This window comes from Bombina bombina, chromosome 8, assembly GCF_027579735.1.
Source record: "Bombina bombina isolate aBomBom1 chromosome 8, aBomBom1.pri, whole genome shotgun sequence".
Lineage (NCBI taxonomy): Eukaryota > Metazoa > Chordata > Amphibia > Anura > Bombinatoridae > Bombina > Bombina bombina.
The window spans coordinates 245,791,295-245,814,611 of NC_069506.1; the positions used below are offsets into that span (position 1 = coordinate 245,791,295).

The 23,317-nt window shown below is 36.0% G+C and overlaps 1 protein-coding gene across 1 annotated transcript; it reads left to right on the plus strand.

Annotated features, from left to right (window-relative positions):
• On the plus strand, positions 1-22,579 carry LOC128638968 (hyaluronan synthase 1-like). The gene is made up of 6 exons (XM_053691111.1): positions 1-42; positions 14,780-15,463; positions 15,888-16,113; positions 17,135-17,267; positions 17,363-18,052; positions 21,820-22,579. The coding sequence occupies exons 1-6, from the start codon at positions 1-3 to the stop codon at positions 22,577-22,579; spliced, it is 2,535 nt and encodes an 844-aa protein (XP_053547086.1).
• The last annotated feature ends 738 nt before the right edge of the window (positions 22,580-23,317 follow it).

The window sequence follows — 23,317 nt, forward strand, 5'->3', positions numbered from 1 at the left end:
ATGGTACCAGTATCTGAAATAAGCAAGCGAGGATTGTTTCAGGTATTTAAGCCCGCTTCTCTACAGTAGCCCACCGCACACTCTGTGTTTGTTCCCAGCAGACACTTCAGGTGGGGGAGAAAATTGCTCAGGGGACCAAACACCACTTCCAGGCGTGCAACACAACTCGGATTCACTTGCAATGCAGGTGTGTCTCTAGGTCTCTCCCGGATTGGCTCCCTCCACAGGTGTTCACAGCACACCTCTCTTTTACCGGCAGATCGGCTAATGGGAAAGTTCCGCACATGGAGCTATGTCGTTAGATATCTGCTTACAATGTCTCTGTTCCTGCACCAAGGTATACCTATCAGGAGTATCCCAGCGAGGATTATTTCAGTTGTTTTTTAAGTCCGATTCTCAGGGTTTTATTGTTTTTACAAGGCTTTTCCAGGCAGTGCGCTTTAGCGAAAAGAGCATTGCTATGCCGAATAAGGGACTTCTCCTCCGTATTCCGTGGAATCTTGTGCCGGTCTTAGTGTCTTACTGCTGAGACAAGGCACCCTACGGCAGGCTGGAGTATATTATTCCTCCTATGTTTGGAGAGACGTAGCGAGGCGGCAGCTACCTGTCGGCTACCTGTTCACTCCGCCCCCAGCCGGAAGTCCCCCGTCGTTAGATGTCTAACGCTCACTTCAGACACGACTCTAAATACCGGAGTTAGAAAGATCCCATTGAAAAGATAGGATACGCAATTGACGTAAGGGGATCTGCGGTATGGAAAAGTCGCGGCTGAAAAGTGAGCGTTAGACCCTATTTTGAGTGACTCCAAATACCGGCGGTAGCCTAAAACCAGCGTTAGGAGCCTCTAACGCTGGTTTTCACGGCTAACGCCAAACTCTAAATCTAGGCCTGAGGATGCTCCCTTTTTTGATCAAGAAGATTGATCTTTGGTGCTTTAATCAAGCATTAAGATACTATCTTTGGAGCGGAAGGAAACCAAGACTCAAGTTAGTAAAGTTATACCAACCTTACTGTAAAGGAGGACTAGCGCTATCAAACTTAGAAGGGTACAATCAGGCTGCTATTCTGCGTTTTCCGGTAGATTGGCTAAAACTGTCTTTTATATATTCAGAAGAATCTTTAGAAAGACAGGTCTGTTCTTCCCTTTCCCTGAATTTTGTTCTATTTGCTACTAATAAGGAATTGAGTAGGGCTATTTATGACCATTCTCTATTTACGGATATACTGTGGTGCTGGAGGAAGCTATCTAAACATTTGGGATTAGCGCAGAATATTTCTAAATGGCTACCGATAAAGGGTAATGCTCGATTCCCGTTGGGTAATATGACAGCTATTTATGAAAAATGGTCACCAGTTAACCCTTTGATTGTTAGTGATTTTTATGATTATAATCATCACAAATTATATACATTTGAAAATCTCCAAAAAAAATTTCCAGGAATCCATAGAAACCACATTTTTTACTTTTTACAAATCAAAAGCTATATTCTTGGTCTTGTTAAGATCTTTCCCCAAATGTGGGAGGATCATCTTCTTATTAATGTTAAATCACCAGAGAAAAGGTTACTGTCAGCTATATATAGATTCCTTCTATCCTTAGAAGAAAAGGGTGCGATACAGGAGCTAGCTAAACAGTGGAATAGAATAACTGACTCAGAAGACTTAGATAGATCACTTATGAACAGTCTTAAATTTACTCAAAGACTTTTTTCGGCTTCTTACTATAGAGAATCACAATTTAGGCTAATTCAGAGGGATTATCTAACCCCACGCAGGGTGGCTAAATGGAATAAAAAAGTGACCAATGTTTGTCCTAAATGTTCTTTCCAAGATCCCAATTTGGGCCATCTGTTATGGGATTGTCCCAAGCTTAAACAATTTTGGGGGAGGTTAGAGTATTATCTTTCTTCAATAGGGAAACTGAGGGTCTACTTGGAAAAGGACTCCATTCTCTTTTTGGCAGGCCATAACTCTTGGGGAAAAATAGAAAATTTTATACGTACGGTAATAATAATTGTTAGGACACTTATTTTCAAACATTGGATCACTTCTAAAATCCCCTCCATGACGGAAGTGAAAAATCTTTTGCTTGACTCAATGATCAAGGCAACTTTTGAGTCTAAGATAAACGGGGTAAGAGGAAATTGCTTCCTCAGGATCTGGAGAGAATTTGCTTGTTGTCAAAGTGAAGGCATTATACTCTATATAGAACAAATTATTAATTTAAAGATAACCTGAGGAGGTAGGATAGGAGATACTGGGGTGCCGGGGGGGAGAGGGGAGTGGAGGGCGGGAGAGTCGCGGGGGGCTTTTTTTTTTTTTTTTTTAACCACATGGATAGTTATTATGGTTGAAAGTAGATAAGGCAGGATAGGGGGACAGGGAGAGGGAAAAGGATTAATTTGGAAATGTGTTATCTGTCTTATCTAGAATTGTTGCTATTTTGGGGAAATTTGTTTTGCTGATTATTGTTTTGTTTTTTCTTTTTCTGGTGTATCTGTTTTTTTTTCTTTTTGGATATTAATAAAGATTATTAAAAAAAAAAAAAAAAAAAGGAATCAATGGGATATTGGGCAGCAGCGAACATGAGCTCTCGCTGCTGTCAGACTCCCATTGATTCCTATGGGATCCGCCGCCTTCAGGGCGGCGGATTGAAATCCAGGAACGCTGGGCCGGAATAGTGGCGAGCGTACCTCTGACTACTGATCTGTGGGGGGGGGGGGGGGGGAAGCTACACTACAGAAAAAAAAATAAAAATAAAAAAAAAACACATTTTTTTTGCAAACTGGGTACTGGCAGACAGCTGCCAGTACCAAAGATGGCTCCCAATAAGGCTGCAAGTTCGCTAATGGGAGTCTGTGGCTGAACCGTTGATAAATCTGGCACATGGTAAACAACAAATTTGCAATACAACTTCAATACTTATTCTGTCCTTGTTTCTGTAATTTTATTCCAAACATTTGTATGTTTTTTTTAACAGCTTTACCTACCACAAGAATGCACTACATGTAGTTGAACGTTGTGATTGGGTTCACTGTGATTAGACAGTAAGCCCATTATGTGCTAATTAATAAGTACTTGGTAAGGATAGTTTTAGCTGCCAAATGAGGTATTTAAAAAAACAAAAAAACATTTCAAACAAAAGGCTATCCTTATGCCACATACTGCAGAATTATGCAACCTGTATGCAACATCACACAACATTTACTGTCCCTTTAATGTATGCATATTTATAGCTTGTACCAGTGAAATAAAAAATAAATAAAAATGCTATATTTTCACTGTCTTTTTTTACTCATCGGTTGCTGGAGAGTTGCTGCATCTTCTGAAGGGAAGTCTACTTAAAGCTGCCTAGAAAAGAGATGTTTCTAGACACTTACCTTTATGGGTAAAACATGGACCCTATGATAATCAGAGAGCTTTTGGTGTGTACTGGAATTCTGTCTTTAGAGTCCTTGGAAATGTTTTGTGTCATCATTATATGTCCCTGATTCTAAAGCCATGGAGGAATCTTGCTTAGGTTAATGATATAGAATCTAAATATGACCTGGCACTATACTGATGAAGCACAATCAGGTGAATATCACCTACCAGCTGACAAACATCATAACCCGTGCTGGACTTCAACTCCTTCTATATTAGTATTGGGTGCAAGGTATGTGCACACTCTTGAGCCTACCTCAATATGATCTCATGGAAAGGACCTACTTTTCAACAAATGATATAAAGACAAAAAGTTGATTTGACAGAATAAGTAATTTGGAAAGTATTTTTATAATTGCATACTCTATCTGAAATATGAAAGTTTAATTTTGAAGTCCTAATCCATTTACTTAATCTCATAAGCAAACATTCTAGTGTTACATTTTACATTTATATAGAATAAAGAGAGATTGGGTGATTGACAGGCCCTTCTCTCATGTGGTTGGTTGCTTGAGAGCTTTTGTGCAATCCTAAATGTCACCAAGCAATGCTGCATTATAAGTGGCCATTGCAGCTAGACATGTTTTCTACTTGAGAACTTGTCCTCTTGTAGCTCGATAAATGTTCTGTATGAATTGATTGTGTTAGCTGAAATTAGTTTGCGTGAGATTTGAAGCCAAAATACATTTCCCATACAATGCAGTGTATTATCAGCAGTGCAGTGTTGAAAATTCATATTCTAACAATATGTTTTTCTTTATGATTTCTGTAATAAAAAGACATAAAATACTTTGTAGTTACAAGACTGTACTGTAGCCAGTCTTACAATAAATTAAAATGCCAAATGCCCGAATTTCCTTAATATTTAAGGAGCTTATCCAGAGTTGTAAGCAAAACTAGCTATTGTCATTTTGTAAACGCAGCATCTGAGCAACTTTTGTTGCACCCCATGAATAATGTATATGTGGCTAGGTTAGGCTTGTGAGAGCTGTGATGTGCATTTCCAGTTCTAAGATTTATGTGTATAAAGATGATGTGTGTAGCGCTAGACAAAGACCCAAATATGCCTGTCTTGTGATACTGTCTCCTTCCTAGACAGTTAATTTAGACAAAAATTAATTAAACGGTAAGATGGCGCTAATAGCTTTGGGTTAAATATGGTTCTATTATGATCACCAAATGTCCCTTTGATTATCTATATTCAATAGGGTTTGAAACTTTTAAAGGTAGCCTTAAGGTATGTTGTTTTCAAATAAAATATTTTATAACAATTTCCAATCAGTGCACCTCACACTTATCTAATGTGACCAATAAGTTAGACTAGACTTGATTCTTAGGTTTAAATAAACATATACTTTATTCTCCACCAGTAAAAACAAACAGTAAGTTGTCAGACGATCAAAATCTACTAAAGAACAAAATTCATTCATACACACATACAACCTCAGTTCCCTATCAGACTTTGTGTAGTGTCTATAAGTATCTAATTGAAATAGCAGCGAATCAAATCCTTCTACTGTGATATATAAAAAAGATATACAATAATGTGCAAAATACATAAAATTGTGCAAAAATACAAAAAAAGGGGGGATGAACCAAACAATAATGTTATACTTTTAGCCACTTTTGGAACCGGTTCCTATTACACCCAAATACTCCTTCTTAATGTTTGTGTAAACAATGGAAATGTTAATGGTCTTTTTGTAGAAATCTTCAATAGGTCAAACAGTCTTTCTCATAGGCACCTTTTCAATAAATAATTGCGGATCCAATCTCAATTAATAGCTGGGTTAAAATTTCAAGTTAACAGCTGGGTTAAAAATTTCAAATTTCACCTCATACAGGTTTTCAGTTCGAGTTCAACTTGGTAATATTTCTTAAAAAAGCAATGATTAATCAGCAGGTCAGCTACTTGTTAGCTGGCTCTTACTTGCTTCCTACTCCGGCGGTGTTTGTGTTATTGTCAGACTGGGAGTCCTCGCGCTCTTCCACTTCAAATGCGCCTCTGACGTCACCGGCTTCTGACAGCTGTTCAAAGGAATGAAAAAATACTTGCGCAAGTATGCCTTTGTGTCTGTTCACCGATCTTGAGAAAGCCCCGGATAACAGGGGTGAAACGCGTAGAAAGTGCTGTGAGCGATACCTGCAAAAGAATATACACTTACGATCCGGAGGGAGTAAAGAGCTGCCAAGCTGAAAAACCAAAGACCTCTGCGTACGATAAGTACTCAAGTGCAGAGATATCAACGGTGAATGGACACAAAGGCATACTTGCGCAAGTATTTTTTCATTCCTTTGAACAGCTGTCAGAAGCCGGTGACGTCAGAGGCGCATTTGAAGTGGAAGAGCGCGAGGACTCCCGGTCTGACAATAACACAAACACCGCCGGAGGAGGAAGCAGGTAAGAGCCAGCTAACAAGTAGCTGACCTGCTGATTAATCATTGCTTTTTTAAGAAAAATTACCAAGTTGAACTCGAACTGAAAACCTGTATGAGGTGAAATTTGAACTTTTTAACCCAGCTGTTAACTTGAAATTTTAACCCAGCTATTAATTGAGATTGGATCCGCAATTATTTATTGAAAAGGTGCCTATGAGAAAGACTGTTTGACCTATTGAAGATTTCTACAAAAAGACCATTAACATTTCCATTGTTTACACAAACATTAAGAAGGAGTATTTGGGTGTAATAGGAACCGGTTCCAAAAGTGGCTAAAAGTATAACATTATTGTTTGGTTCATCCCCCCTTTTTTTGTATTTTTGCACAATTTTATGTATTTTGCACATTATTGTATATCTTTTTTATATATCACAGTAGAAGGATTTGATTCGCTGCTATTTCAATTAGATACTTATAGACACTACACGAAGTCTGATAGGGAACTGAGGTTGTATGTGTGTATGAATGAATTTTGTTCTTTAGTAGATTTTGATCGTCTGACAACTTACTGTTTGTTTTTACTGGTGGAGAATAAAGTATATGTTTATTTAAACCTAAGAATCAAGTCTAGTCTAACTTATTGGTCACATTAGATAAGTGTGAGGTGCACTGATTGGAAATTGTTATAAAATATTTTATTTGAAAACAACATACCTTAAGGCTACCTTTAAAAGTTTCAAACCCTATTGAATATAGATAATCAAAGGGACATTTGGTGATCATAATAGAACCATATTTAACCCAAAGCTATTAGCGCCATCTTACCGTTTAATTAATTTCAGTTCTAAGATTTGCAAAACCAATTGTTTCAATTAAAGGAAAAGGGTTCAATAATAATAAATATTGAAAATATATTTCAGTTGTTGTATTATGCTTAATACAAAAGTACAATTATGAAATATGTCCATATATTTTTAAGTATCTGGTGGCTTAATGCAATAAAAAGTTATTTGAAAAACTGGTCAAAATACAATTTATCAAACACTGGGTTTGCAAACCTTAGTAGTTAGGATCCGCAAGAGGAACCTGATTTTCAGAATTACACAGAAAAACAGAAAGATATTTAAACATAATGAATAGATTAGATAATTGTATGCATATTTATATAAAAAATGAAAACATGTTGCCTGTTACCTGAAAACTGGATTTCGGAAAACATAATCTAATGGGTTAATAGGGCTCTGAATCTGAAAACAGTTATTGCACTGTATTAAAGAAACAGTAACTTAAAGGGACACTGTACCCAAAAATTTTCTTTCATGATTCAGATTGAGCATGAAATTTTAAGCAACTTTCTAATTTACTCCTATTATCAAATTTTCTTCATTCTCTTTGTATCTTTATTTGAAATGCAAGAATGTAAGTTTAGATGCCGGCCCATTTTTGGTGAACAACCTGGGTTGTCCTTGCTGATTGGTGGATAAATCCATCCACCAATAAAAAAAGTGCTGTCCAGAGTACTGAAACCAAAAAAAAGTTTAGATGCCTTCTTTTTCAAATAATGATAGCAAGAGAACAAAGAAAAATTGATAATAGGAGTAAATTAGAAAGTTGCTTAAAATTGCATGCTCTTTCTGAATTACAAAAGAAAAAATTTGGGTACAGTGTCCCTTTAAAGTAAAAAAATAAATAGATTTTTTTCTATCTTATATCCAATTTGCTTAGTTCCCAGGATATTCTGTGTTGAAGAGAAACCTAGGTAGGCGTCTGGAGCCCTACATGCCAGGAAATAGTGCTGCCATCTAGTGCTCTTGTAAATGGATAACATTCTTGCAGAACTGCTGCCATATAGTGCTACAAAAATGGGCCGGCTTCTAAGCTAACGTCCCTGCTTTTCAATAAAAGATACCAAGAAAAAAATTGATAATAGAAGTAAATTATAAAGTTATTTAAACTCACATGCTCTATCTGAATCATGAAAAGAAAAATGGGTTTCATATTCCTTTAAACTTTCAAAAAATGTCTAATTATCTTTTATTATCAAATTTGCACCATTCTCTTTGCACCCTTTGTTGAAGAGTAAACCTAGATCAGCTCATAGCAGCTCGGGAGCCTGTAGGTGCCTTTAGAATTGTAGGACAGTAAAGTGCTAAAACACATGCACACTCCTGATGCTGGTAGGGTAACTCTTCAAAAAAGGATACCAAGAAACCAAAGCAGTTTTGATAATAAAAGTAAACTGGGAAGTTTTTAAATATTGCATGCTTGATCGTAACTAGGAAAGTGTCAATTTGTATTTACTGTCCCATTAACCTGAGTGATAAACTCACAAAGATGCCATAGTTAAAGGGACATAACCCCCATTTATTATTTCATGAATCAGAGAGAACATGCAATTTTAAATAACATTCCAATTTACTTCTATTATATATTTTTCTTCATTTTCTTGTTATCCTTTGTTGAAAAGCAGGAAGGTAATTTCATAAGCGTGCACGTGTCTGCAGCTCTATTTGGCAGCAGATTTGCAACAATGTTATACATTAGCAAGAGCACTAGATAGCAGCATTATATCTAGATATCTCTTCAACATAGAACAGCAAGAAAACAAATCAAATTTGATAATAGGAATAAACTGAAGAGCTTTTTTTGAAATTGTATTTTCTATCTGAATCATGAAATATTTTGGGGGGTTTAATGTCCCTTTAACTCTCTAGTCCTGAGCCACTTTCAAACACTCAGAAAACATATACAGTTCTACACATAGTATTTATCTAGACCTTTAGCTTCTATAGAATTGTTATGCTAATGACCTATATGCCCTCACTTGACCCCAATCTTGTACACAACGGCAACACAATAGCTTGTTGATGCAACATTTAAGTTCTTTTCCATATTGTTCTTGAACTTTACCAAATAAGTGGAATAAAAATAACATAGATAAAAAAAAAGTTTATCTATTACCCATTCTTTATAGACATAACAAGGTCATACCTTGAAGTTTGTGCAGAAGATTTAAAAGTGATGTCATAAAGCACAATTTATAGAATGAGCAATAAATATGGTAAAGGGGCATTATATGCTTATTTTTTCTGTGCATAGATGTTTTATAGATTATCTATTTATATAGCCCATAACGTTTTTGTTTTTGTTTTTAATGTATAGTTTTGCTTATTTTAAAATAACATTGCTATGATTTTCAGACTCCTAACCAAGCCCCAAAGTTTTAGGGTAATATGGACAGATACATACTCCTGTTTGTGTAAAGGGGGTTTTCCTATGCAAAAGAAGGGGGGGGGGTCTTATTTCCCACTTGCAGTGGGCTTTCCAGCTACCTTTTCAACAGATCTAAACTGAGAGCTTCTAAGTGAGTTTTTAAACAGTTTTATACTGGATTTTTATATCAGTATCTGTGCATCTTATTCTTTATAGTAGTGTCTAACTTGTAACTAGATACTACAGACAAACGCAGATAATCAATAATGACAAATCCAGTGGATCTGAATATCTTGAGATTGGCACAATGTGTATTGTTTAGTCGTGATACAGAATAAACTGTCCCAGCAATAAAAAAAAAAGTGATACAGTAAATTAAATGGAGCAGTGAGGGGTGCAAACTTTTGTTACAAACTGTTTTATAACACAATGTCAATAGCAAACAACTTTATCTAAACCTTATTGATACATTTAACAATAGCTGATAGATTATTTGGTTTATCAGTAATGGGATTTTGTGCCTGTCTTTTTATATGCAATGACCAGAGTGCTGTAAATGTATGTTAGGGAGACATTGAGGTACCACAACTGATTCAGACGCCTCCAGCTTAATTACACAAGGAAATCATTAAAAGAATAAAGGGAGAGGGTTAGTTGTGCTTTGCACGTAGCCTTATATGCTCTAAGGCAAATATGTAAAGCATTTGATTGACCTCTTTTCTTATACTGTATACACAATACATAAACTAATTATATTTTACATGTGAGTTCTGCTTGTGAGCTGCAGATTTCATTCTGTGTTGTTCTGAGATCATTATAGATTATATAAACCTGACTACTATATGAGATATGACTATTTATGTGGCAATGTAGTTACAATGACAATAAAGAATAAACAAATAAGAAATAAAAGAAAACTAATAGCACTAACTATAACTGGGAAGTCTGAATGTGCATCAGCAGTAATTGCTACAGTGAGTAGTAGTGGTTCTGCCAGTCTAAATCTCTGCCCCATGCTTTAGTACAACTCATCATGCCTCTTCTCAACAGCACATCACGTTAGCAGAATTTTTTTTTTTAACTAAATATCCACACAGCACACTCCCTTTATATCACCCTTCAACAAATAATATATTTCAGATATTATTCTGTGGTTCTTGCAACAGGTATAAAACATGTTTGACCAGGTTTTCCAGCTAAATGATACCATAGGGCACATCTGAGGAACTTTAGGACATACACAATATCAGGACCATCTTTAAGAAACACTAATCTCACAATTACGAGATATTTTGTATTCTTGCTGCATGTTTAACATTAACACTTGCTGTATTATATTATTAATTATTATGTATTTATAGATCACCAACAGATTCCACATTTCTTTGTTATTAAATGTGCATATTTCTCTTTGTATCCTTTTGAAGCCATACCTAGATAGGTATGGGGAGCAGCAACGCATTCCTGAGAGATAGCATGTGGTTATTGGTTGCTGCACACATATGCCTCTTGTCATTGTCTCAGCAGATGTGTTCAGCTAGGTTCCAACAGTGAATTGCTGCTCTGGAGCGGATTTTAATTATGTGTTTATCCTGTGGAATGATTTAAACACACACACACACACACACACATATATATATATATATATATATATATATATATAACAATAATATAAACAATATTACACTGAATTAAACATTTTATATTACAATATATGTCCCTTTAATAACACCAGTGTATCTTTAAATAGGTCTTACACATATGACACAAAATGTCAAAATGTTTCTCAGATTTGAAAGAAAATATGAGACATTGCTCTACTGTTACATGTTTCATGTTTTTTATAAATATTTGTCTTTTTATCATTGCCTGTAAAGTTTTAAGCTGTCAACTTTGTCACAAGAAGCAATGGCTTCTCTTTCCAAATGTAGCTAATCGCATTTAGTTGCAGGCATCAAATTATATGACATTGTTTGCGAAAACACCACTATATATATATATATATATATATATATATATATATATATATATATATATATATATATATATATATATATATATATATATATATATATATATATATATTCTTTTTTTTAAAATAGCTATTTATTAAAACAGCTTGACTGGTAATCGGTCTGCTATAAATTCTGTCACTAGTAGACAAATCATTTAATCACATTAGAGGCTTTTGTTCTGGTTTGGAGTCAGGAGTTTTGTTGTCTAATAAATAAAGTTCAGGTGCACGTCTCAGTGAGTTTTTCTATTGTCTTGTGTCCCACACAAATACACTTTCATTATTACAGCACCCATCAGTGACACCTCCCAGCAGACACATCACACCCACCCTTCATTAACATCAGCTCTGGAGCCTCACCTCTCTGCCTACGTGGACCCCCCACCCTGTGCCAGACCAAAGACATTTATAAAGAGATTAATATGCAAAACAACACTTGTGTCAACATATGTATGTATGAATTTATTAACAGTTCATGTAAAACAGAGCAATTTATTAACTGACAAACATTCACAATAACTGTCTTTTTTTAATTAATTAATGTGAAAATCAGGAATTTAGTATTTTGGGGCACTGATTTAATATGTTCACTATTTCCTAGTATCCTAGTATAATGAACTTGTATTTTATATTAATAGAATGGCTCACATGTAGTTAAATACATGTTTCTATATATGTAATGAATCTAAAAGTGTTTATAAAAGATGGGTTTAGAAATAGGAGACTACAGTAAAATATTCTAATATACAATTCTGATAGTTTTAATGAGCTCTCATGGGCAGATATGATGTATACCCAAATATTAGAAACTACATCAAGCAATGGGCAGAATAAAGATACCTTATTTGCTTCTCTGCCAACAAAACTTTCTATAAGAAATATAATTGTATTCTTCTTCTTAGTGCAGATTATTACACCCAATATTATATAGCCACACTAGATTGTGAGCTTATTTTTATATTGAGTATTCATTCAATGTAACATTTTCTTCTTGAAATTTGTTTCTTGTAATTATTGTTTATTATTTTGTTCTTGTATTTAATTCTTATAATTTGTTTTTTAACTACACAAAGATATTAAATCCAGAAAAGTATTATCATGAATATACAATGTGCTATTGTTGTAATACAGAACATTTTAAAATGGATTACATTTATTTTAAACTACTAGGAAGTGCCCCCCCCCATGATCTAGAGAGAGATTGCTCATTGGCTGAAAATGACAACCCCACAAAACCAATGTAATACATTTAAAAACATATTTTACCTGCGATAAAGTTAATAACTAATATATATTTAATGCAGCTTTTCAAATTAAAGAATATCTTGTGCGGTGTTTTATTTAAAGGTGCTTTTCAATGCTTTTAAATTATTACTGACAACAAAGGGTTAAACAAGTAATCAACGCAAGAGACTCACACAACATACTTTTTTTTTATTTCACAATTCCTTTGTTAAATAGCTCACATGCTCTAGGCATACGTTTTTATTTTATAGAGTAATAGTAATATACTTAAAGGGACAGCCTACTATTTTTATTGTTTAAAAAGTTTTGCATCTCCAAAACAATTATATTAATTTACTTTTTACCTCTGATTAGCTTGTATATAAGCCTCTGCAGACTGCCCCCTTATCTCAGTGCTTTTAAAAAGACTTTTATTTTAGCTATCTTATCTAAATGACACACATGAACTAGCGGAGTCTAACTGTCAAAAACTGTCCAAATGCACTGAGATAAGAGGCGGTTTTCAACAGTTTAGAAATCCGTTTGAGTCTGCATAGGATTAGCCTTCAAAAACGAAAACCAAGAGAACAAAGCAAATTTGATGAGTAAAGTAAATTGGAAAGTTGTTTAAAATTGCATGCCCTATCAGAATCACGAAATAGCTTAATTTTGACTAGACTGTCCCTTTAACTTTAAGGATTGTTAGTAATGTACCAAACTGTATTTTGGGGAATGTAATAAACATTACTAAATTATCTTTTAGTCAGGTCTTGATTTTAATAATTTATAGTAACCTAAGTGTGTGTATTTATATATGTGTGTGTATTTATATATGTGTGTGTATTTATATATGTGTGTATATATATATATATATATATATATATATATATATATATATATATATATATATATATATATATATATATGGGTAGATTGTTCCTTATAAAGAGCTTGATAAATGATTTTTTAACTGATGTATATTAAAGGAGTGGTGTAGGGATTTGTATTACTTTTAAATCTATTTTTAAATTTGAGTGTCCATTTGTTGTTTCATCTACTTTGATGTAGCAATATTTATAAATATATATACTATAACGATTTTTTGCGCACACACATTTGTATATATACATATATATATATATATATATATATATATATATATATATATATATATATATATATATATATATATATATATATATATATATATATATATATATATACATATACTCCAGATGGGGGTAGTTAATTAGGGGCGTGGCTTATGTGAGCACAAATAATTAAAAGGCCAGGTAAACTACACAAATCCATTCCTTATTCCCTTCCATAGGCATCTGAAGAACTTGCAGGATGGTTCCTGGTTTGGTGAGTGTACATTAATACTGAATGCTGGATATTACACCTAGGCTCTGTTTATTGGTATAGGGGTCAGTAAAGGTTTAGCCATTTACCTGTATTTAAAATTCAGAGTACTGATAACTTTCTTTGTCTTAACTTTTATATTTTAAGGACATTAGTCTGATAGTTTAACCATCCTTAACCGTTTAATTCCGTCTACATATCTGGAATTATAGAAAAGCATCTGCTATATTTATTTTGGTGGGTTGTTTTGTTTCAGTTTTGATACAAATAATTTGTATTGCTGAGATCTCTGCAGGAAGCCTACATTTGCTAATGTTGTGTAAAATAACCGAATTTTAACAAGTTGTTGTTATAAATTTAAAGGGACAGCCAGGTCAAAATTAAACTCTCATGATTCAGATGGGGCCTTGAATTTTAAATAACTTTCCAATGTGCCTTATCTTGTAACTTAAATTTGCTTCATTCTCATGTTCTTCCTTGTTAAAGATACATAGGTAGGTAGCTGACAGGAAATAGTTCTGCCTTAAAGTGCTTTAGCGAGACTGCTGCCATGTAGGGCTGCAGGCACTTGCACATTATTGAGCTTACATTCCCGCTTTTCAACAAAGGATAAGAAAAATATTTTAGGTTTTATATCCATTTAAGCTTAAAGGTACATAAAACCCAAAATCTCTTTCATAATTTTGGTAGAACATACAACTTTCCAGTTTACTTCTATTATCAAACTTGCTTAATTTTCTTGGTATCATTTGTTGATGGACCAGCAATGCACAACTGGTTTATATGTATATATATGCAGCCACCAATCAGCAGCTAAAACCTAGGTTCTTTGCTGCTTTTGAGCTTTCCTAGATAAATCTTTCAGAGAAGGAAGCACATGAAATAGAAGCAAATTGGCAAGTTGTATAAAATCATGTGCTCTTTTTGAATCATGAAAGGAAAAAATTAGGGTTTGTCCCTTTAATAAAACCAATTATAAAACCCTAATATTTAAGTTCAGACAGTTTATCTAAAGTTATGTGCTTTAAAAACGAGCCTTTTCTGTGTCTATATAATCAACAAATTAAGTGTCCCTGAAAACAGTTAACTTCTAATTGCTTGCAAGAGAAATATGCAATATGTTTGTATTTAATAATAATAATAAATGTATTTCTTGTGCACAGGAAGACATGGAGAACCCTACAGGTCCCGGGAATTCCAAAAACATACAACCTAAATTCTCCTTGGGCAGACAAATATTCGTCTACTGCTTTGCTGTAGTACTTCTTGCTGTTATCACTACAGCATATGTGATGGAATACCAGCTAGTCCAGGACCACACCCTATTAATCTCTATTGGGCTTTATGGAGCGTTAATGGTACTCCACCTCCTTCTCGAGAGTTTTTTTGCCACTCTGGAATTATGGAAAATAAAGAGAAGTAACCTGGAATGCAGCTTTCAGAAGACCGTGGCCCTAACCATTGCTGGCTATCAGGAAGACCCAGATTACCTGAGACAATGTCTAGAATCCTGTAGGAATGTCAAATATCCAAAGGACAAACTAAAGATCATCTTTGTCATAGATGGGAACTCAGAAGATGATGCATACATGATGGAAATGTTCAAGGATGTCTTCCATGGAGAAGATGTTGGAACATATGTCTGGGAAAGGAACTATCACACGACTACACAGCCACAGGAACCCGGGCAAGAAACAGAACTTCTGAAGGAGGACCCTGGGGGGAAAATGGTGGAAGAGCTGGTCCAGACAAAACGCTGTGTGTGCATCATGCAGCAGTGGGGTGGAAAAAGAGAGGTGATGTACACTGCTTTCAGAGCCCTTGGGGACACTGTGGACTATATTCAGGTAAGTGAAGGTTATCAACCCCACTGGGTAACTCCATCTGCTATGATTTGCCTCTCTGTGTGCTACATAACACGAGTTCTAATAGGCTAACTAGTAGCCATACAGGCAATATACAGTCCTGCACCAGTTCCCTTTACAGCACATTTATCCACCCTCTTATTAGACCAAACAGTAGTTTAAACAAAACCAATTCGGTGTTGACTCGTGTTCCCAAGTTGTATTCTAAAACCTCTGAATATAGTGTCTGCAATTTCAGCAAATAATCAACTGATTCCTAGGTGAAAAATGCAAAATCATCCTTTTACGCTTAGTGCAATTTAAAATAATTTGCTTTTGAAACGCACCGCACACGATTCTGCATAAAACAATAGTGTTAAGCTTTCAGCATTATACGTTGTATTGCATATAATATATTTTATTTTAGGTTTGCGATTCTGACACAAAGATGGATGAATTGGCCACTGTTGAAATGGTAAAGGTCCTGGAGTCCAATGAGCTGTATGGGGCTGTGGGAGGAGATGTCAGGATTCTAAATCCCTATGATTCCTTTATCAGCTTCATGAGCAATCTGAGATACTGGATGGCATTTAATGTTGAAAGAGCCTCACAATCGTATTTTGACTGTGTATCCTGCATCAGTGGGCCTTTAGGTAAGGCATGGAAGCTTCAAATGTGTTCTAGCTATAAAACACTATATTATGACATCTTTATGCTGTAACTACATTCGTAAGTGCAGTACAGACCATTCATGGACAGTTTACAAAAAAATGTTCTCCCCTTTAATTTGTTTCCAGTGATCCATTTTGTCTGCTGGAGTTTTGTAAATTGTTTACAAGTAATTCCTTTACCCTTATTTTGGCATTTGAAATAAATGATTTAGCCTGTGGTATACCCACCTGTACTAAAGGTACAGCCTATTTAGATACGTTTTTCAACAAAGGATACAAAGAGAATAAAGCATATTGATGATAGAAGTGTGTATTGTTTAAAATTGCATGCTGTTTCTAAATCCTTGAGGGGTATAACATTTGGATTTGAAGTCCCCTTTAAAGGGACAGTGTACACTCATTTTCATATAACTGCATGTAATAGACACTACTATAAAGAATAAGATGCACAGATACTGATATAAAAATCCAGTATAAAACTGTTTAAAAAAACTTAGAAGCTCTCAGTTTAGCTCTGTTGAAAAGTCAGCTGGAAAGCACACTGCAAGTGGGAAATAAGACACCCCCCCCCTTTATTTGCATATGAAAAGACCCTTTACACAAACGGGAGCAATCTGGAGAAGATAGCTGACGGTATTCACATAAACTTTGGGGCTTGGTTAGGAGTCTGAAAATCAGAGCAATGGTGCATAAGAACTAATTATATAGATATCTCTTCTCCCCCCCCCCAATTGTTCTCTCTAGGTATTGAGCTTTGTATTATAAACATAAGGAATAAAGTGTGTACAGAAAGTGATAACATAATGACAGAATTTTACCTGCAAGCCTAACTCATTGTAATAGACTGTGGCTTCCAAGCACAAACCTAGCAATTTCATATACAAAAAAGTTTGTTTCATATTAAGGGTAAAGCAATTACACTATGTACTGTCCCTTTAAATCTGGAAGAGTCTGGCAGTTCTGCTAGTAATGATACAAAGTTGTTTTTAATTTCTTTCCCCAGGTATGTATCGGAATGACGTGCTTCAAACCTTTTTGGATCCCTGGCACAGTCAGAAGTTTCTGGGAACCTACTGCACACTGGGTGATGATAGACATTTAACTAACAGGATGCTCAGTCTGGGATATGGCACAAAGTAAGTACTGTGTGTGTGTGTGTGTGTGGTAGACAAAGTCCAGATTGTTTTAGGTTGACTAATTTAAAAAACAATTTTTTTCCTCTCAAATCTAGGTATACACCCAAATCTCGAGCATTCTCTGAGAGCCCTTCTCAGTTCTTAAGGTGGTTGAATCAGCAGACCCGCTGGACCAAGTCTTATTATCGGGAATGGCTATTTAACGCTCAGTGGTGGCACAAGCATAGCCTGTGGATGACCTATGAATCTGTGGTAACTGGTGCCTTCCCTTTCTTTGTCACTGTAACTATCATCCGACTCTTCTATGCTGGAAGTTTGTGGAATATTGTGTGGCTCCTTCTCTGCATCCAGTTCATAGCAGTCTGCAAATCCCTATATGCCTGCTGGCTCCGTGGAAATATGATCATGATTCTTATGTCTCTTTACTCCATGCTTTACTTGTGTGGCCTTCTCCCTAGCAAATATTTTGCCATTGTGACCATGAACAAGTCCAGCTGGGGAACATCTGGGCGTAAGAAGATTGTTGGTAATTACATTCCTCTCCTACCTCTGTCAATATGGGCACTCATTCTGCTTGGTGGAGTCTCCTTAAGTGTTTACAAAGACTCTGTTAAGGACTGGAACACCCCACAGCAGCAAGAAGAGCTGTTTTACCTAATGTATGGTGCAGTGATATATGCAAGCTACTGGGCTCTCATGGCTCTAATGTATTGGGTCTGGGTCAAACGGTGCTGCAGAAAGAGGTCTCAGAAAGTTACACTCATCCATGATATACCTGACCCAATGTACATGCCTGACCCAATGCACACACAGGAGACCGTATAGGGATGTCTTGTATATTAAGTGGTAACTTCTCATATTGAGAGTCACTCAAGGGTTTTTTTTAACACATTTTAGAATTTGTTTTAGAGTTTTATTTTTAAGGTGTACAATGTTGGTAAATCAGTCCTAAAACATCCAAATAAGGATGTTGGAGCCAACAAACAAGTTGATTGTGTGGTGTGTTATATATATTTTACATACACACCTTCCCTGTGTAATTCTTGTAAATTAGCTTCATGCTCAAGCATTGACTGTTTTATTCTTGTAAATATGACAAAGCATTAAAGTCCTTCATAACATCGATTCTTGTGTATGTTATTGGAAGTTAATACGTGACGTGTTCTTGGAGTTACACATTTTATTGCTATAACCCCAGATTACAATATAATGTAGCCCAAAGGCTAAGACTAACATAACATTGTGCTCGCTCCTGTAGAGTTTTCCAGGACACAGCATGAATTGGCTAAAATGCAAGTCGATATATAATAGCCCTGAGAGAAGGAGCTGTCTGCAGAGGCTTAAAGGTAAAAAGTATATTAATATAACATGTTGGGTGGGGGATGGGTAATAAAGGAATTTAACTTTTTTTTTTTTTTTTTAAATAACCATTTTGGAGTAGACTGTTTAGCCTCTTAGCCCTCCGCCAACAAATCTGCTGCAGCTTCTTGTCATATGGTGGCCTGCAATTCCGTTTCACTCCCAAGGCACAAGATAGACAAGGAAGGGATAGGTTTTCTGTAGCTTCCACTGTATTAGTTTCATCTTTTTGAAATATTATTCATTCTTGCTCCTTGTTAGCCCCCCTGATACCTTTTAAAGGAACTTGGAAAGACTTAGATCTCTAGACTTCTAAGATGAAACAACCACCTCCTTTCATCCTTCTCTTGCCCAGACCATGTGGGCTTCATAATATAACGTTGCAATAAAATCAACCCAGAAGACTAATTTGGCTATGACCACCTGCTAAAAAAAAATCAGATTATTGCATATCACTTGTAATATAGCTGACAATGAGAAACTATCTCTCCCTCACCCCTTCTACCCAGTTGTTGTTGTGAAACTTTCTCCTGTAACAGAGGGATAATTATTCTATCTTATCTCACCTTTTCATTCAATGCCATTCCTTCCTTCTCTGCTTCTGATTTCTTTAATAAGTCTCACCACTGGTATTTCCTCAACATGTTGAAATACCACTAATGCTAAAAAGCCCCTATCTCAATTTACTCTACCAGAATTCCTCAAATTTTGGTCCTAAGCACAAACTGCTCTCATAAAAGTAACACACATTCTGCTCTTCTCTAATGTAGACCACCACTACTTACTAGCTAGTCTGAATCTATCTGCTGCTTTTTGACACAGGTGACCATTCTTTATATTTAATTTTTTTCCCTTAAAAAAAACCTGCCTATTTTGGCATCCAAGACACAGCCCTCTCCTGGTATATTTCCTATCTTCTCACACATTTGTTTACAGTTCTGATGCTTTGCCTGTCTCAGGAATACCACATTATGACTGTCTTGGGTTACATTTTCACGGGAGAACATATCCTTCTCTTGGGTTCTCGTACCACTTAAATACTGATACCCATATTTTATTCCTTATTTTTGTCCTCTCCCGATATCTTTTTCCTCTTTACTCAACCTGTTTACCAACTATCTCTGCACTTTTTTTCTTGGATGTCGTCACACTACCTCAACTCAATTGTCTCTTAGACATCACACACAACTTTTCTTTAACAGTTAAAACACTTTTTTTCACCACTTCATCCCAGGTGTGCTGTCTTGGTGTCGCACTTAAAGGGACATTATACACTCATTTTTTCTTTGCATAAATGTTTTGTAGATCTATTTATATAGCCCATAAAGTGTTTTTTTTTTAAATGTATAGTTTTGCTTATTTTTAAATAACATTGCTCTGATTTTCAAACTCCTAACCAAGCCCCAAAGTTTTATGAGAATACTGACGTATACCTACTCCAGCTTGCTCCTGTTTGTATAAAGGGTCTTTTCATATGCAAAAGAAGGGGGAAGGGGGGAGTGTCTTATTTCCCACTTGCAGTGGGCTTTCCAGCTACCTTTTCAACAGAGCCAAACTGAAAGCTTCTAAGTAAGTTTTTAAACAATTTTATACTGGATTTTTATATCAGTATCTGCATCTTATTCTTTATAGTAGTGTCTATTACATGCAGTTATATGAAAATGAGTGTATACAGTCCCTTTAAAGGGACAGTCTAGTCAAAATTAAACTATCATTATTCAGATATGACATGTAATTTTAATCAATTTTCTAATTTACTTTTATCATCAAATTTGCTTTTCTCTTAGTATTAGTTAAAACTAAACCTAGGCGGACTTGTGTGCTAATTTCTAAATCCTTGAGGGCTGCCTCTTATCACATGCTTTTTAAATTCCTTTTCAACACAAAGAGACAAAGTACACATGGGCCATATAGATAACACTGTGTACAGGCACAGGGAGTTATTTAAAGGGACAGTAAAGTAAAAAAAAAAACACTTTCATGATTTAAATAGGGCATGTAATTTTAAACAACTTTCCAATTTACTTTTATTATGAATTTTGCTTTGGTCTCTTGGTATTCTTAGTTTAAAGCTAAATTTAGGAGGTTTATGTGCTAATTTCTGAGACCTTGAAGGCTGCCTCTAATTTGAAAGCATTTTGACAGTTTTTCCCCACTAGAGGGCGTTAGTTCATGTGTTTCATATAGATAACATTGAGCTCAGGCACGTGAAGTTCCTAGGAGCCAGCACTGATAGGCTAAAAATGCAAATCTGTCAAAAGAACTGAAATAAGGGGGCAGTTTGCAGAGGTATAGATACAGGGTAATCACAGAAGTACAAAGTATATTATTATAACTGTTGGTTATGCAAAATTGGGGAATGGGTAATAAAGGGATTATCTACCTTTTTTTAACAACAATTCTGGGGTTTACTGTCCCTTTAAGAATAAGACCAACACAATGCTAACTGCAAGACAATAGTTAATAAACAGTCAGTCATGTGATCAGGGGGCTGGAAGAAGGTTCCTAGATACAAGGTAATCACAGAGGTAAACATATTAATATAATTGTGTTGGTTATGCAAAACTGGGGAATGGGTAATAAAGGGATTATCTATCTTTTAAAACAATAACAATTGTATGGTAGACTGTCCCTTTAACTCTGAAATCACATTCACTCAACACATACAAGCGTTTGCCATACCCTGCTGTGCTCACCTACACAACACTTCCAGAATTACCCTTTCCTTACCCAGGGAACTACACAAATACTAATTTTGTCATATATTGACTACAGCAACCTACTCCTTAATGGCCTTTCCAAACACTGCCTCTCCCCCTTCAATTTATCATAAATGATTCAGCTAGACTTATCCTCCTGAATTGCCATATATCAGCTGCTCTGCCAGTCCCTACACTCTCCCCATACACTATAGAATACAAATCAAAATATTAACCCTGGGGGGGCAGAGCTAGCCTGAGAACTGAACGGTCGCTCTTCACTTCAGCTCTGCTGAAACAGATTATAATTTTATATATTTGACCGTTCAGCCCAGCATAGATCCACTTTATAAACATCCCTGGGTCTTAAGAGACGACTAGGAACAATTGGGACATTGAATAACAGCAACATAAAGGAGAAGGTAGTTGTTTTGTGGGCCGCCTGATACACAGAACATTTAGGAGTAGCCATTTTTTTTTTCTCCCACGTGGAGGCCATATGGTGCAGAAGCCGATTTAGAGAGTGTTTATTGCATAAGGATCAGGGTTTTGCATACTGGATGCAAGAGACACGATAAAGCCCCAATACAAGCTGAAGTTATAAAGATTGTGGCTTCTAGTTGGGAGGAAAATTTACAGCACTTGCTTTGTAACCATTTCCGGAAATTGGAGGGGGCACTGGCATTAGCACTGTCATCTGCAAGCCACAGCATACCCCCCGAGGAAACCCAGCAACTTCTGCAGCTACATGGGGTCTCACAGCCCGCACCCGATGATCTACAGAGTGCGGCAGACGAGTCAATCCGCCCAGTACCAGCTATTGATGCCTATAACAGACCGGATGCGAGCTCCCATAGCCATGCTACTGATTCAGGACCTCAGCAGTTCGCACCGGCTCTCCGTGCAACGGAGCAAAGCGGAGTGCAACAGATACGGACTGGGTTTGTCCGCACTAGAAGCAACTGCATATATGATCGATTCCCTGCTGAAAGTGAAAGGTCAACATTGGGACCCTCTGGAACACCTGATACATTGGTCTCTGCTAAAGTGAAAGATACAGCGAGTCGGACCCTGGGAAGGCGCCCTCAGGGTGTGACATATTTAGTTTCTGAGAGACTGAAGTACGATTGGGAGATTCATCACCGCAAGGATTCCCAATCTGAGAGTTTTGTTACTGCCCAAAGGAACTTCCAGCAATATGGATACTCCTCCATTGCACAACATTGGACTCTGGTTAAGCTTGGAATCGGGTGAGCTGAGTGTACTCTATGCCCATAGCGCATTATGGTCCCTTTAAATGACATTACAACTTGGTCTCAAGCTGGCCTATAAACTCTGGGACAATTATAATGCTGTAGACGTATTGGGTATACTATGTTTTTTCTTTGTGTTAGCCTAAAATTTTCTGTTGCCCTTCTATGACAAATTCCCACCTAGGCCTCTGTTATTCACTAAGAGGCTGTTTAACATTTCATTTCTCTTAATTACTTAGCTGAGTGGCCTCTTCATGCCCTATAATTTTATATCACCTGAGTAAAATGAATATAATTACATAGAAGATATCGTTACTACTTCTTACCACTAGTGGGGAGTCAATACTCAATCTTAGCCCATTAATATTTTTGTGTGATAGGGGAAATGGATAGCCCTGCTATTTTATTTATTTTCAATATATGCAAGCCTTCATGAGTTACCTAGACTCCTATTATTCTATGAAAAAGCTATTTATTGATATATGTTTCAAATGTTTTTTTTCTTTCCCCTCCACTGTGAATATTATGCCTTCTACACACTATACTTGGCATACTATGACATGTATCCCTTTATTGCTATATATGTCAGCTTTTCTGTTTATAAGTTGGGATGCACATGGTTATTATACATTTGAATCTCTGGGTAGATGCCATCTATAAGATTACACTTATACAACGTCTTCCTGTCGCTGAGTGTAGGGCCCGCACTCGGAGGGCAGGATTTACACTTAAACTTTTA

Coding starts and splice junctions, on each gene's coding strand:
- LOC128638968 (XM_053691111.1), top strand. CDS start 1: ATGGTACCAGTATCTGAAATAAGCAAGCGAGGATTGTTTCAG. Junction 43..14,779: donor GCAAGCGAGGATTGTTTCAG/GTATTTAAGCCC, acceptor TCTTGTGCACAG/GAAGACATGGAGAACCCTAC. Junction 16,114..17,134: donor CTGCATCAGTGGGCCTTTAG/GTAAGGCATGGA, acceptor TTCTTTCCCCAG/GTATGTATCGGAATGACGTG.